The sequence below is a fragment of the Chlamydomonas reinhardtii genome, chromosome 3 (assembly GCF_000002595.2).
Source record: "Chlamydomonas reinhardtii strain CC-503 cw92 mt+ chromosome 3, whole genome shotgun sequence".
Classification (NCBI taxonomy): Eukaryota; Viridiplantae; Chlorophyta; class Chlorophyceae; order Chlamydomonadales; family Chlamydomonadaceae; genus Chlamydomonas; species Chlamydomonas reinhardtii.
The window spans coordinates 5,646,820-5,660,136 of record NC_057006.1 but is presented as its reverse complement, the minus strand read 5'-3'; the positions used below and the strand labels follow the sequence as shown (position 1 = coordinate 5,660,136).

Genomic DNA, 13,317 nt, shown 5'->3' with positions numbered 1-13,317 from the left:
GCCATGGCTCTGCGCCATGCAGTACTGCAGCAGGATGAACTGGGTCGGCTTGGGTCTTGTCCAGCTCATTATGCAATCGAGTCAGCCGTGTGTCTGATGCCAGTTACAGTCTTTGCAGACAGCAGTGACCTCGTCAGTCCTCGGGTGTGGCCATCACGGCCGTCAGGTTGCAGTCTTGCCAAGTGTCACTAATCGGACGTGCTATCGCCCGCAAGCCCCAGCCCATGAAACTGCAACACATTGGACACACTCAGCTCGCGGTCACCACCAGCCTTCGCCCTCACAGCCCGCCCTCGCTCCCACACTCGGCTGCCACGCTCCCACACTAAAGTACATTGCTGGCCTAGGGCTCCATTCGGTTATGTGTGTCGGCACACACCCTGCTTGCCACCCATGCTCGACCGCTCACACGCACCTCCTGCGCCGCCTCCCAACACCCACCTGCTAGTCCCCACTCACCCCGCCACGCCTCCATCCCCGTCCAGCCCCTTCTCTCATTCTCCCCCAGCCCATTTACAACCATACCCGCACCCCACAACTGCCTTATAACTCCTCAGGTCACGCGTGTGGGCATCTTGGCCAGGGGCGCCCGACTGACCACGTGCCCAATGGCGTGCTCGCCCGGCACCGCGGCGCCCCCCCGCCACGGCATGGCCTCGCCGATGCGCTGCAGCAGCGCCTCAAACAGGTGCTGCGTGGACTCGGCCAGCAGCGCGTCCTGACCCGACCGCACCTCGCGCAGCCGCTCCTGGACCTGGGGGGGTGAGGGCGGGGAGGGGAGGGGAGGAAGGGGGGATGGAGGCCGAGGCGTGGTGGGAGGTGTTGGGGAGCGAGGAGTACTGGGTGGGTCGGGCTTAGGCATAGGGTTTAGGGTTGGCAAGGGTGGCGGCATGGTGCCAGTCGCTGAGCAAGCGCTGTGCAGGTGTGTTGGTCAGCCACAATCCCCCTTCCCACTGCTTGACTGCCCCTGTTCTGCCATCCCTCCCGCTCCGCTACTCCCTTACACGGCCCTGGCCGCGCGCGCACCTGCGGCGTGCGGAAGAGGTGGTAGAGCTCCAGGAAGAACTGTTCGTGCAGCATGTCCGCAGCCGCCTGGCACTGCTGCACCAGGCCCAGGAGCACTGTGGCGTACCTGTGTGTGTGTGTGGGGGGGGGGGCGTGTGTGTGCGTGTGCGTGTGTGTGGTTGTGTGTGTGCGCGCGTGTGCAGTGGGAGTGAGGTCGGTGCATGCCATCACGTGCGAGGGAGGGAGCTGGTGCGACCAAGTCTGCTGGCTACTGCGGGCCTGGGCTACGGTTGTCGAGGGAAGTCCTGGGCACAGGAAGACGAAACCAAGAGAACACGGTGAAACGTAGCCGCGCACCGCACCGAACCGCGCCGCACCGCACCTGAAGCCTGTGACCATGGCCGCCAGGGACCCGGGCCGCGACATGCCGTACATCTGGGCGCTCCCCATCATGAAGCACGCCAGGCGCAGGAAGGCCCGCCGCACGAACTGCAGCAGCACCGGCTGAGGCAGCTGCGAAGGGGAGGGAACGGGGGCCAGGCCCGGGGGGGGGGGTGATGCACGGTTTGGGGAGAGGCAGGGCAAACCCAAACGGCATTGTTTGATGTTTAAGTCAACTCATGCACGTCCTTTACGGCTGCATCCGCACCCCCACCCAGGCGTCCCCCCCTCAAGTCCTCACACACACACACACGCACACACACAGGTCTCGGTGGGCTTTCGTTTCGTTGTTTAACACACGCATACACACTCATACACACGCGCACACACAGCAGCCCGGCCCCCTCCTCCTCCTCCTGCCCGCCCCCGCTCTATTGCATTGTGTTCGGTTTGGGCTGGTATCTATAACCCCTCCTCCTCCCCCTCCCTCCCCCTCCTCCTCCCCCTCCCTCCCCCTCCCTCCCCCTCCCTCCCCCTCCCTCCCCCTCCCCCTCCCCCTCCCCACCTGCCGCAGCACCTCCAGTACCACGTCCTCGTGGCTGTAGCGCCCCAGCGCCTGCGCCTCCTCGCTCAGCCCCACCATCTCAAACAGGATGCCCACGCTCCAGTCCAGTGGGTACGACTTGACCTCGTACTGTGCACACGACATGGGCAGGAAAGGAGCGTCCAGTTGAGCGGGGGACTGTAAAGCAAGGGTAGAGTACTGTGCACACGACATGGGCAGGAAAGGAGCGTCCAGTTGAGCGGGGGACTAGTAAAGCAAGGGTATGCTAGGGGGCAAAGCGGTGAGCAGCTGGACAGAGTAGTCCACGCCCCAGCCGCATACGCCGCAGACGTTGTTCGCTGTGTCCGCCTCACACCGCCACGCCAACGCGCCGCCAACCCGCACGCACCTCGATCCAGTACATCATGTCTTGCGGGTCGCGCGGCCGCAGCGGCGGCGCGGCGGGCGGGTACCTGGCGGCTGCGGCCTCGGGGCTGGGGTCCGCCAGCTGCAGCTGTAGCGCCACAAGCGTGCGGGCGCAGCGGGCGAAGCTCCAGTCGGTCTCGGCCGGCGCGTCCGGGTCCGACTCCACCAACTGCAGGGAGGGCAGCGGGGGGGGGGGGGGGCGGCGGCAGGGCAGTTGAGGACACGGGCCGGCAAGACGGTACCAGGAAAGTGTGTTGCTGGCGTCACTGTGACCCAAGCCGCTGTAATTACCGGACATCGCGGCAGTGCCCTGTGCCCACGTGCCCGTGCCCTCGCCAACCCTCTTCCAGCCCCCTTCGTGCGGACCCTGCCTCCCCCCTTCCCCTCTCCCCCTCCCCCCTTCCCCTCCCTCTCCCACCTCCCCCCTCCCCCCTCCCCTCACCGCCTCGCTGAGCCAGTTGATTCTGTCCTCGCAGCCCTCGCTGAACGCCAGCTCCTGCTGCAGCCAGTACAGCAGCAGCTTCAGCCGCTGGTGCGCCTTGCGGGCGGCCAGGCGGCCAGCCAGCCGCTCCCACAGGGCCACACCCGGGCCGCCTGCGTGTGTGTGTGTGTGTGTGTGTGTGTGTGTGTGTGTGTTGAAAAGAAAACAACAAAACGAAGCCCGCCCAGACGGCGCGACGGAGTTACTTACGGATACCTACCGATACCGAGCGTCTTGTAGCCGCGTCGACCCCGGTAGTCATACTTACCCGCAAAAAGCCTGGAACCCCCCCTCGGGCGATCGACGAACGACCTGACCCCGAGTGGCACCCATATGCATTGTATGCGCCGCGCCCTGGGCGCGCTACAACGGTGACCCAGCACGCCTAATGCCCTGATTCCCGCCCGCTGTTCGTAGTCGAGCTCACCTACGGGTGATAGAGGAATTGCAGGCACAGGGCGGCAGCAAGAAAGTGTCACGAGCAGGGAAAATGGCGACAGCGATGTTAAGGGCGGCGTGCAGCAAGCAAGCTAGAACACGCATCCCAGTCCCGGCCCACTAATGATTGTGTGTGTGTGTGTGTGTGTGTGTGTGTGTGTGTGTGTGTGTACATATGTGTGTGTGTGTTTGCGTGTGCGACTGTGTGTGACTGTGTGTGACACACGGGAAACCAAGTGCCTGGGCTTGAGTGTTTGCATGAGTGTGCGTGCGTACTTGCGTGCTTGTGTGTAAGGCGTGTGCTGGCAGGCGCAGCGTGCATGGCTTGCTGGGACGCTGGAATGCAAGTGCAGGTGCTGGATGGGGGTTCAATGGCTGGCAAGCAACAGCGCCTAGGCAGGCGGCTAACAAGCGCTCACCGCACTACCGCCTGCATCCAGCCACACACACGCCCATTGCCCGCACACGCACGCACCTAGCAGCTCCTCGCTTGGGTCGCTCCTGGAACCCAGGAACGCCTTCAGGTAGGCGCTGCGTATGCCCGCAGCCGAGGCGCCACCACCGCCGCGTGTGGGACTGCCCGACCGGCCGCCGCCGCCCGCGCCTCCGGAACCGCCGTTGTCCTCGCGGGCCCTGAGCCAGCCGCGCCGCACCTCGCCCACCGCTCGTGCCGTGCGGCCCGTGATTGACTCCACCACGCCCTCCACCGCCTCATCTACGCCGCCGCCGTCGCCAGCGCCCAGCCCTCCCCCCGGGCCCCATGCGTCTGGCCCCGCCACCGCCAGATGCTGCAGCACGAACAGGTAGGGCTCCTCACGCAGGGGCGACAGGGACAGGGGGTCAGAGGGCGCCAGTGTGGGCGGCGCCTGCGTGGGCGGCGGCGTGCTGCGGCGGCCCTCGGGCCCGGCTGCCTGGCGCTTCTGCGCAAGTGCCGTGATCTCCGACAGCGCCTGGACGGTGGCCCTGCGGGGTGGGTTCAGCAGTTGCGGTTTGTTATTAGTGGTCGCCCAACGCTGCTGCTCAGTCCTGCTGGCTTGGCGCCTGGCGCTGAGCGCCGTTGTCTCCCTATGATCTACCTATTTGCTGGTACTATCCCCATAGCTCCACAGCCCAAGCACCTCCCGCAGTTGCTATCCATCTACTCCTATCGCTCGCTCGCTCGATCGCTGGCCCCTACATGATCGAGGTGGGCTCGGTCCGGTCCAGCCCCAGCCGCCTCAGCAGGTGGCGGTGGCCGTGTGTGGCCCGGCTGAACACGGCCCAGGAGCGCGCGGCGTGCAGCCGCCGGAAGAACTCCAGCTCCTCATCCAGCTCCGCGGCCTGCTGCAGCGGAGACCTGCAGTTCACATGAAAAGGGGGGGGGCCGGGGGGAAGGCGATGAGAACTTGCCTGAGCCCAAGAATTTGCTCCCAACGGAAGGCGATGAGGGCGTCAAGCCAGCCGAGGGCGGGGGCAGGGCAAGAACCGTCAGCTCCGTCAGCCCATCAGACGGAGCGTGGCTGGGCCCCTTCCCGTTGCAGGTTCTGCAAAACGCTCACTTGTCGGGTCGTGGCTTGAACGGCTCCTCCACGGGGGCCGCCCGCACACCCGCCGCCTTCGCCTCGCGCGCCGCCGCCACCACCTCCGCCACGCTCTTCAGCGGCCCGTACTTGTGCGCCGCCTCCCGCTGCCGCTCGTCCATCTCCTCCGCCGCCTGCACCGCCGCTGCAATGGCCACATCCGCCATGTTCCCCAGCGGGAAGCCGCGTTTGTCCGCGCCGGGCCGCCCCGCAGTAGACGCGGCCGCGCTGGCAGGCCCGGGCCGTCGGCCGCCGGTGCCGTCCTCCCGCAAGGTCCCCGACCGCGACAGCGTCACGTCCGTCCCAATCAGGCCGCCGCCGCCGCCGCCTTCATCATCGCCGTACCCGCCGCCGTGACGCTGCTCCCAGCCCAGCTGCTCCTTCACGTCCTGCCGCTCCAGGTGCTCCCAGCTGCCGTCCTTCTGGCCGTGTGGCTGCCGCGGCAGCTTCTCAGGTGTGGGCAGCAGCGGCGGCGCCGCCGCCAGGCCGCCGCCGCCAAAGCTGAAGGACGTTCGCAGCGTGCGGTTGTCATTGCCGGAACCCAGGTGTGGGTGGCCAGCAGCCGCAAGCCGCCCCGCCGCGCCCGGGCCGCGGCTGCTGTCCACGGGACTGCCTGCCTCCGAGAAGACGGGGTCGGCCTCCTCATCCTCCTCCACCGCCCCCGCCCCGCTCCCCGCCCCCCGGCTGCCCCGGCTGCCCCGGCTGCCGCGGCTGGCAACGCTCGCCATACTCGCCATGCTGCCAACGCGCGACGGCGGCGGCGGCGCCACAGCCCGCTGCGGCAGCAGCGCCGCCGGGTCCGCGCCGGCCGCGCCGCCGTCGCCCACAGCCTCTGTCACGGGACCGGCCGCGACGCGCCCGTACGGCCCCCACGCGACCCCCATGCCGTTAGCTCCGCCGTGCGCAAAGCCGCCGCCACCGTAGCCGTAGCCGGCGGCCCCGTAGCTGCTGCTGCTGCCATCGCCATAGCCGGGGTAGTCGTACCCGCCAGCAGGCGCGGCTGTAGCAGCCGCGGCGTGATAGGCTGAGCGCTGCTGGGGCGGGGGCGTGGAGGGCGGGTGGGGCGCCACAAGAGGCTGCATGGCCCCAGTGAGACCGCTGGGCCAGCCACTTTGGTTTGGTTGCTGCTGGTACGGCTGCTGCTGGGGGTACAGTTCTTGCGCGTACGACAGTTGCTGGGAGTACGGCTGCGGGCTGTGTTGGGGGTACTGCGGCTGCTGCGGCGGCGGCTGGGACAGCGGCGGCGCCGCTGCGGGGTAGAGCGTTTGCCCGTACGGCGGTTGCTGCGACGCAGGTGACGACTCAGACTGCCGCTGCTGCGAGTGCGGGTACTCATGCAGTGGTGGTTGCAGCACCTGCTGCTGAAGTTGCGGCTGTGGTGAGGCATACAGGGTCTGGTAGGGCGGCTGCGGCGTGTGCGGCGCCTGCGGCTGCGCCTGCTGCTGCTGCACCTGCGGTGACTGTGATTGCTGTTGCTGGTGCTGTGCGTACGTCGCGCCCTGCTGCATGGCGGCAGCCTGCGGCGGCTGCCCCTGCCCATGCCCCTGCCCCTGCGCCTGCTGCTGATGCTGCGCTTGCTGCTGCGCTTGCTGGTACGCGGCCGTCGGGTACAGTGTTTGCGGGGGTGGCTGTGGGCCCTGCTGCGCCCCACCGCCCCCCGGCTGCCCCGCCGCCGCACTGCTGGGACCCTGCACGTACACCGCGCCCCCAGGCCCGCTGCCGCTGCTCGTGCCGTACAGGGCCGAGCCCGCAGCCCCACTGGCACGGCCCGACAGCCTTGCGGCCCGGTGTGCCGCCACTCGCATCGTGACGCGGCTGTTGAGCGGCATGGCGGCAGCGTAGGCGGCGGAGGCGCCGGCGCCGGCCAGTGCGCCGCTGAGTCCGCTGATGCCGCCCGGCTCGGGGCCTGGCGGCGGTCGCCGGTGGTCATCGGCCCGGGGCGGCGATTTGGAGGAGAAGAGCGCGCACACGGCGCCCCAGCTGTAGAGGCGGCTGATGATGAAGCTGCACGAAAGGGATGGGAGGAGCGGGAGGGAGGGCGTGTGTTACGCAACTGCAGGGACAACAGCGTGGCTAGCTGGGTTCGGGAACTGTGCTGACGGGGAGGGCAGCGCGTTGCATGGCATGGCATGGCAGGTATCACAGCGTTGCGGCTTTTCTCTCACCTCATGACAATGCGGGAGTTGAAGAAGCACTTCGACAGCTGCATCGCTTTGGGCGTCTGGGAGAAGGAGCGCTCCAGGATAATCTCCTGCGCACATGAAAGAAAACGGTGACCGCATGCCTTGCATAGCACTCACACCTAAACATATGCAAGTGCTCATTCTGTACGATTTCAAAAACAACACATTCTGATACATCAAGCAGCCGTAGCCTGCTCGCACCTTGATAATGTCTGCGTCCGTGTCGTCGAACAGGCCGCACCCGCTCGCCATCAGCCCTTCCAACTCGTTGTAGAACGCCCGCGCCTCCACGTGGTCCACGTTTTGGCTGAACCGCTCCGCCGCCACCTCGGCATATGCCGCCGCCGGCGCTGCCGCGCGCAGCATGGAGCCGCTGGCGCCGCGCAGCAGCCCGCCGGCAGCCGGCGACGGCGCCGGCGCGGCGGTGCCACTGCTGGTGAAGGCCTGGAGCGAGGGCGAGTGCGGGTGGTGGTGGAGGTGGCGCTCCGGCGTGCCGCGATCCGGTTCCGCCACGGCCACCGCTGCCAGGTCCGCTGCGCCAAGGAATGGCGACCAGGCTTGCGCCACCATTCCGCCGGCCTCGCCGGCTCCGGCTCCACCTATGGCCGCGCGCGGTGTGCCGCCCGGCCCCTCGCCGACGGTCTCCGGGTGCCAAGTGACGCCTCGGCGCGGCGCGGCCGGCGGCGGCGCGGTGAGGGCCCCGGGTGTGAACGCTGCAGACGTGCCCAAACCGCCGCCGGAGTTGTTACGGTTGCGGCGGCTCATGCCGCCGACACCTCCACCGCCGCCTGCGAACGCGCCGGACACGCGCTGCTGCAGAAGACTGCGTTGCGGCGGCGCCTGTGGCGACATCATTCCCACCATGCCTCCGTAATCGACGGCAAGCTCCCCGGTGCTCCTACGTGACATAAGCGGCGGCGTGCCACCGCCTCCGCTTCCAAAACCGCCGCCAAGCAGCCCTGTGGGAGAGGGCGAGCTCAGGCCACTGCTGGGCAGCGCGCCGAGCGCGTTGCCGGCGGCGTGGCTGGAGGCGAGGTGCGCCGCCTGCTGCAGCTGCTGCAGCTGCAGCTGCTGCGGCGAGGTGGGCGCGGACGCTCCCATGGCTCCTGAGGTGAGCTGGTGGATGCGGCCCAGGCGGCGCGCCTGCAGCTCCTCGTATTGGGCCAGCCAGGCCGCTGACACGGACACGCCCAAAGGCAGAGACGTGGTGCCGGCGCCGCCGGTGGGCGTCAGCTGTCAGGGGGGGAAGGAAAGGAGCGGGGCAGCGAGGAGAGAGACGCGGGAGATGAGTTGCGAGGATGGCGGAGCAGGCGCAAAGCCCGGTCCAACCCAGAGCTAAGAAACAGCGACCACATGATTTGGTTTCGTGGGCTTGTGAACTTTTGTATGCGCTGTGTTGCGGACACGGGCGTACCTGCCCTGTGAGCTGACGGCTGAGGCCGCGGGAGGGCGGCCGGCCGTCCGCCGGCTCCGCCCAGCCCACGGGCACGGGCGACGCCAGCGGCGCATCCAGCTCCGCGCCGCGGCCTGTCGCGCATGGATGTTGCGGGTGAGTGGGAGCAACCAATGGCGTTGGCATAAGTGCCTTGTTACGTAGCACGTGTTCACGAAAACTTCCCGATCCATCCACCCCCCGACTGATGACAAATGCACACCACGCACCTCGGCGGCGCAGTGTGAAGCTGTCACCCGGGAACAGCTCAAACGCGCCGGCGCCACCCAGCGCCACCAGGGCTGAGTCCAGGCCCGCTGACAGCCTGCAGCGGGTGCACGAATTCGCAGGTTCAAGTCCAGATTCTCGTCAGATTCAGTGTTCATACGCAGCACAGCTTTCTTGTGCAATCACATCTGCAATGCTTTAATCCGACTTACGTGCCGGGGTCGGCGAAGTATCGCAGCGCCTGCTGGTTCGCGTCGGCCATGCCGTTGGATTGCTGCCGCTGCTGCCGCTGGTCTCCCGGCGCAGGCAGCATCAGCACTCCGCCTCCTGCCGCCTGCAGCTGCTGGTGCTGCTGCTGTTGCAGTGGGTATTCGAAGTCCGTCACAACCTGCACCGGCAGGAAGGGCGGCGCGTACCACAGCGGCATGCCTGCAGGGGGGCGGGCAGGGGGGCAGCAGAGCGGCACGCACATCGGGCGAGGCGCCGCAGAAGTTTGCACAAGGTCTTCCTAAACCAGGCAACAGCAACACTCCCCCACAAATCCCGTACCCGTGCGCCCCGCACCCGCTGTGAACCACCGCCACCGTCCCCACAACCAGCAACGGATTGCGACAGTCGCTTGCGCTCTCACCCGGCACCGCCGCCTCCGTGAGTGCCAGGCGCATGCGGGCGCCCAGCCAGGCGCGCTGCACGTGATAGAAGAGGTTGGACTTGCGCTCCACCGTCACCAGAACCAGCTTGTACTCAGACAACTGTGGCGCGGCAAGTGAGGGCAGGGTGCGGAAAGGGCAGTCGGCAGACCTGCTGGGAAGGCTCGTGGGAACAGCTGGACGGCTGGACGGCTGGCGAAAGCATGAACAAGCACTCCACCCCGCCAGCAGCCCTTACCCATGTCCACTCTCTCAGGCGGCCCTTCCAGCCCTACACTCACGAAGGCCTGCTCCGGTGTGAGGTCGTCATCCTCCTCATCCGCGATCCAGAAGTCCTCATACTCCTCCTCCAGAGCCTCCACCTCGTCCCGGCGCCGCCGCACCTTGTCGCCTCGCGCCAACGCCTCGGCCCTGTCGGCGTGAGTGCGACATGTCGAAGTCAGCACAACTTTGCGACAAGCCGCACTCGGAGGCCTTGTGCAACACATCTGCCATACATACCAAGCTACGCGAACCAGAAACACGCGCAAGCACAAGCACACACGCACGCAAAAAAACAGCAGCCGCGATCGGCCAACAGCGAACAACACGCGGCCCCGGCGGTACCTGGCCTTCTCCTGCGCCTCGTGCTCCGTCCACATGGCCACAGGCTGCGACGCCACCTGCCGCGACAACACCTTGGCGCCCAGCGCCTCCAGCGGCGCCGCCACAGTCGCGTATATGGACACCACACGACCAGGCAGTGGCGGCGGCGGCGGCGCCGCCGCCGCCACCTGCGGCACACCGCCGTACGCGTATTGCGCCTGCGGCGCCTGCGGCGCCGCAGGCGGCAGCCGCACAAACGCGGGCTGCGCGTTGAGGTAGGTAGGCAGCGTGAAGGTAGTGGGGTCGGGCGCCAGGTTGCGGGAGCGGCGGCCCTTGCGCGTCACGTCAGAGAAAGCGGGCTGGCTGCCGTCGTCCTTCTCTAGGGCGTAGCGCCGCGGCCGCGCCCCGCCGCGCCGCCAGTCCCAGGACTCAGCCGCCGTGGAGGACGGCGCCACGGAGGCTGGCGGCGACGGCGTGGAGGGTGCGGGCGGCGGTGGTGATGATGGGGGCGTGAAGGGCGCGGCGCCGAGGTGGGTGTCGCCGGCCGGGGCAGGAGGAGGTGCGGTGGCGGGCGCGGCAGTGGAGGTGGTGGTGAAGGAGGGCGGCGGCAGCTGCGCCGCCATAGCCGCACCGCCCACCTGCGAGCCCGCCGTGCTTCGCATTGATGCCATGAATGCTTCCTGTTGCTGCTGTTGCTGTTGCTGCTGCTGCTGTTGTTGCTGCTGTTGCTGTGGACGCGGCGTGGAGGTGGAGAGGTGCGACGCCGCACTGCGCTCCGGACCCGGCGGGCTCGCCCCCGCGGGCGGCGTGTGGTACCCCCGCAAAGAGGCGCTCAGCTGGTTGGGGCTGGGCGCGCCGGCCGTGCTGGGCGAGGCCGCCGCAGACGCCGTGCCCACGCTGGACGCCGCAGGCGAGCCCGCGCCGCCGCCCCACACCTCAGAGCCCGCACGCCCCGCAGGCAGCTCGAGGGCGGATAGGCCCGCGGCCTTGCCGTCGGCGGCCGTGGTCCCGGGCGGCGCGCGGATGGCCACAGTGGCCGGCGCCGCCGCCGCCGCCGCGCGCTGTGTGGCCTGCAGCTGCGCCATGCCCGCCTCCACAGCCAGGTGCAGGTCCGTATCCGACGCCCGCACACCGCCCCACCCCGCCCCCGGCCCTGCACCCGCACCCACGCCGCCTGCGGCCGCAGCTGCCAACCCAGTCCGCTGGTCACGCTGGCCCAGGGCAAGGATGCCCGGTGCGCCGCCGCCGGCTCCGGCGGTCACGCTCCCGGCGCGCGACCGCGGCAGGCTTGCGTTCCAGGCGCGCGCCGTGGCGGCGGAGGCGGCGGACCCAGCGGTGGCCCCGTCCTCGCCGCGGCGGCGCAGAGTGCTGAACAGGTTCTGCCGCGGCGAGTTGCGAGCCATGGCGGCGCCGGCGACCCCAGGCGCGCCGCCAGGGCCTGCGGTGATGGAAGCGGTGCGCAGGCCCGCCGGGCCGCCGGGCCCGGTGATGGAAGCCGTGCGCAGGCCGGCAGGCCCGCCCGAGCCGGCGGCGCCTGTGACCGAGGCGGTACGCAGCCCCGATAGGGTCAGTGGCGGCACCTCGGTCGCCTCCGCCACGGGGCCGGGCATGCTCGGCGCCATGGCCTCGATGGCGCGTGGCGCGTACGGCAGGAAGCGCGGCGGCGCGTGCTTGCTGCTCCGCTCCCACACAGCCCGGCCGGCGTCCTCCATGATCACGCCCACGCTGCGCCCCCGCAGGTGCGTGTGGCCGCCGCCCCTGCCGCCCGTGCGGCCGTCCCCGGCCATCCAGTCCTCCTCCTCCGCCAGCGCCGGGTGCGTGTCGAAGTTGTACGGCGCGGGCAGCTCCTGCCACTGCCGCCACAGCCGCTCCCACTCGCTCAGCTGCAGCTGCTCCCGCAGGTTGTGCAGCTGCAGCAGGTTGAGGTGCAGCTGCTGCCGGATGAGCTGTAGCAGCTGCTGGTTCTGCATGTACTGGAGCTGTAGCAGCTGCCGCGCCTGCAGGCCCGCCAGCTGCTCCGGCGTCAGCAGCCGAGGGTCAATGTCACTGGCGACAAAGTTGACCAGCAGCGGCCCCATCTGCTGCTGCGCATGCTGCGCGGCCCAGGCCGCCATCGCCATCGCCTGCTGCTGCCCCTCCAGCAGCTGCTGCTGCTTCATCTGCTCCGACAGCTGTAGCACAGACGGCTGCGGCGGCTCGTCAAACTGCTGGTACATGTCATGCGCACGCCGCGCCGCCTCCTGCACCGCCTCCCGCTCCCGCCGCATCTCCTCCAGCAGGTCAGCCGGTTGCGCCACCGTCACCGTCTTCGCTTGCAGAACACTGGGGTCTGCAGCCGCCGCCGCCGCCAGCTGCTGCTGCCGCTCCTTCCAGCCCCCGCCCGGCGGCTGCGGGGCCGCGGGGTCCAGAGCTCCCGCCTGGGCGCCCTTCCGCCCGCAGCATCCGCCGACTGCGGCACCCGCCTTTGCAGGTTCCGGCTTGGGCTTGGGCGGCGGCTTGGGTGGCAGGGCTGCCGCCTGGCCGTGACCCAGCAGACCGTGCTTTTTAAGCAGCGCGGGCGGCAGCGCGGCCAGGTCGGCTTCTGGGTAAAGTGCGAGTGCGAGTGAGCGAATGACTGTTTCGGGCTTCTTGGGATCACGCTTTACAAAGTCATCGCTGTCCGTCTCCGTCTTATCCTGCAGGTGAGCGCGGGAGATGTTGTGGTTGCGGGGTGAGGGATTGCGTGTGAGCGTGCCAGGCTGGGCGGAAGGAACTGGGGAACGACGTGGGGGTGGAACTGACAAAGGGCTCACATGGCACAACTGGCTGGGACGGTTGCCGTCCCACTCCCTGCTATTGCCAACGCCCGCCCAAGCGTCAAGCGTCAAGCCCTAATCAGTTCACCTCACCCCAGCAGTCCCTTGCAGTGCTACTCCCCGCGTCAGGCGAAAGTTACGCGGCTTGTGGGCAGGCGCGACTCACCAGTTCGCGCACGCCGAGCCAGGGCACCTCCAGTAGCACCGAGCCCTCCACCTTGTTGTCTTTTGTGAGCAGGAACAACCCCCAATCCGTGACAGCCACATAGTAGTAACGCTTTCCCCTGACGACTCGCCGGCTGGACGTGAGCGGCGGCAGCGGGCGGAAATGCTGTAAAACCCCCACCGTCTCGAAATACCGCAGCGACAAGCGAGCCTCCTCGGGCAGCTTGCGAAGCAGTGTTGTGCCCTCGCATCGAAAGAATGTCTGGTATTGCGCGCTGTGCGCCATTCGCGCGAAGAAGCCTGAAAGCCGGGCTCGCGTCGGTTATTGAAAAGTCGCGGTTGGCCCGCGCATGTTTACCTATGTACCAAGCTGTTTATCAATGCAAACAGAGAGCTGGAATGGTTGGGTCGACTCAGCGAAGTTATAATTATTCAGGCATGTTGT

The 13,317-nt window shown here is 68.4% G+C and overlaps 1 protein-coding gene across 1 annotated transcript; it reads right to left on the bottom strand.

Moving 5' to 3' along the window:
* Positions 1-91: 91 nt before the first annotated feature.
* CHLRE_03g187400v5 (uncharacterized protein) lies at positions 92-13,279 on the bottom strand. The gene is made up of 18 exons (XM_043061130.1): positions 12,874-13,279; positions 9,934-12,587; positions 9,609-9,738; positions 9,309-9,429; positions 8,890-9,106; positions 8,680-8,774; positions 8,432-8,544; positions 7,219-8,250; positions 7,000-7,085; positions 4,814-6,838; positions 4,453-4,611; positions 3,751-4,238; positions 2,799-2,950; positions 2,340-2,525; positions 1,952-2,080; positions 1,388-1,518; positions 1,027-1,132; positions 92-754 (listed from the first exon to the last, which is right to left on the bottom strand). The coding sequence occupies exons 1-18, from the start codon at positions 13,156-13,158 to the stop codon at positions 554-556; spliced, it is 8,310 nt and encodes a 2,769-aa protein (XP_042926259.1). The 5' UTR covers positions 13,159-13,279; the 3' UTR covers positions 92-553.
* Between the last annotated feature and the right edge of the window lie 38 nt (positions 13,280-13,317).

What these genes read in the sequence shown, in the direction of transcription:
- CHLRE_03g187400v5 (XM_043061130.1), bottom strand. Translation starts at nt 13,158, where the DNA reads ATGGCGCACAGCGCGCAATACCAGACATTCTTTCGATGCGAGGGCACA. An exon ending in CACGGAGGCGGCGGTGCCGG is followed by an intron (nt 9,107 to 9,308) that starts GTGAGAGCGCAA and finishes GCCCCCCTGCAG; the next exon opens with GCATGCCGCTGTGGTACGCG. An exon ending in GCCATGGTCACAGGCTTCAG is followed by an intron (nt 1,133 to 1,387) that starts GTGCGGTGCGGC and finishes ACACACACACAG; the next exon opens with GTACGCCACAGTGCTCCTGG.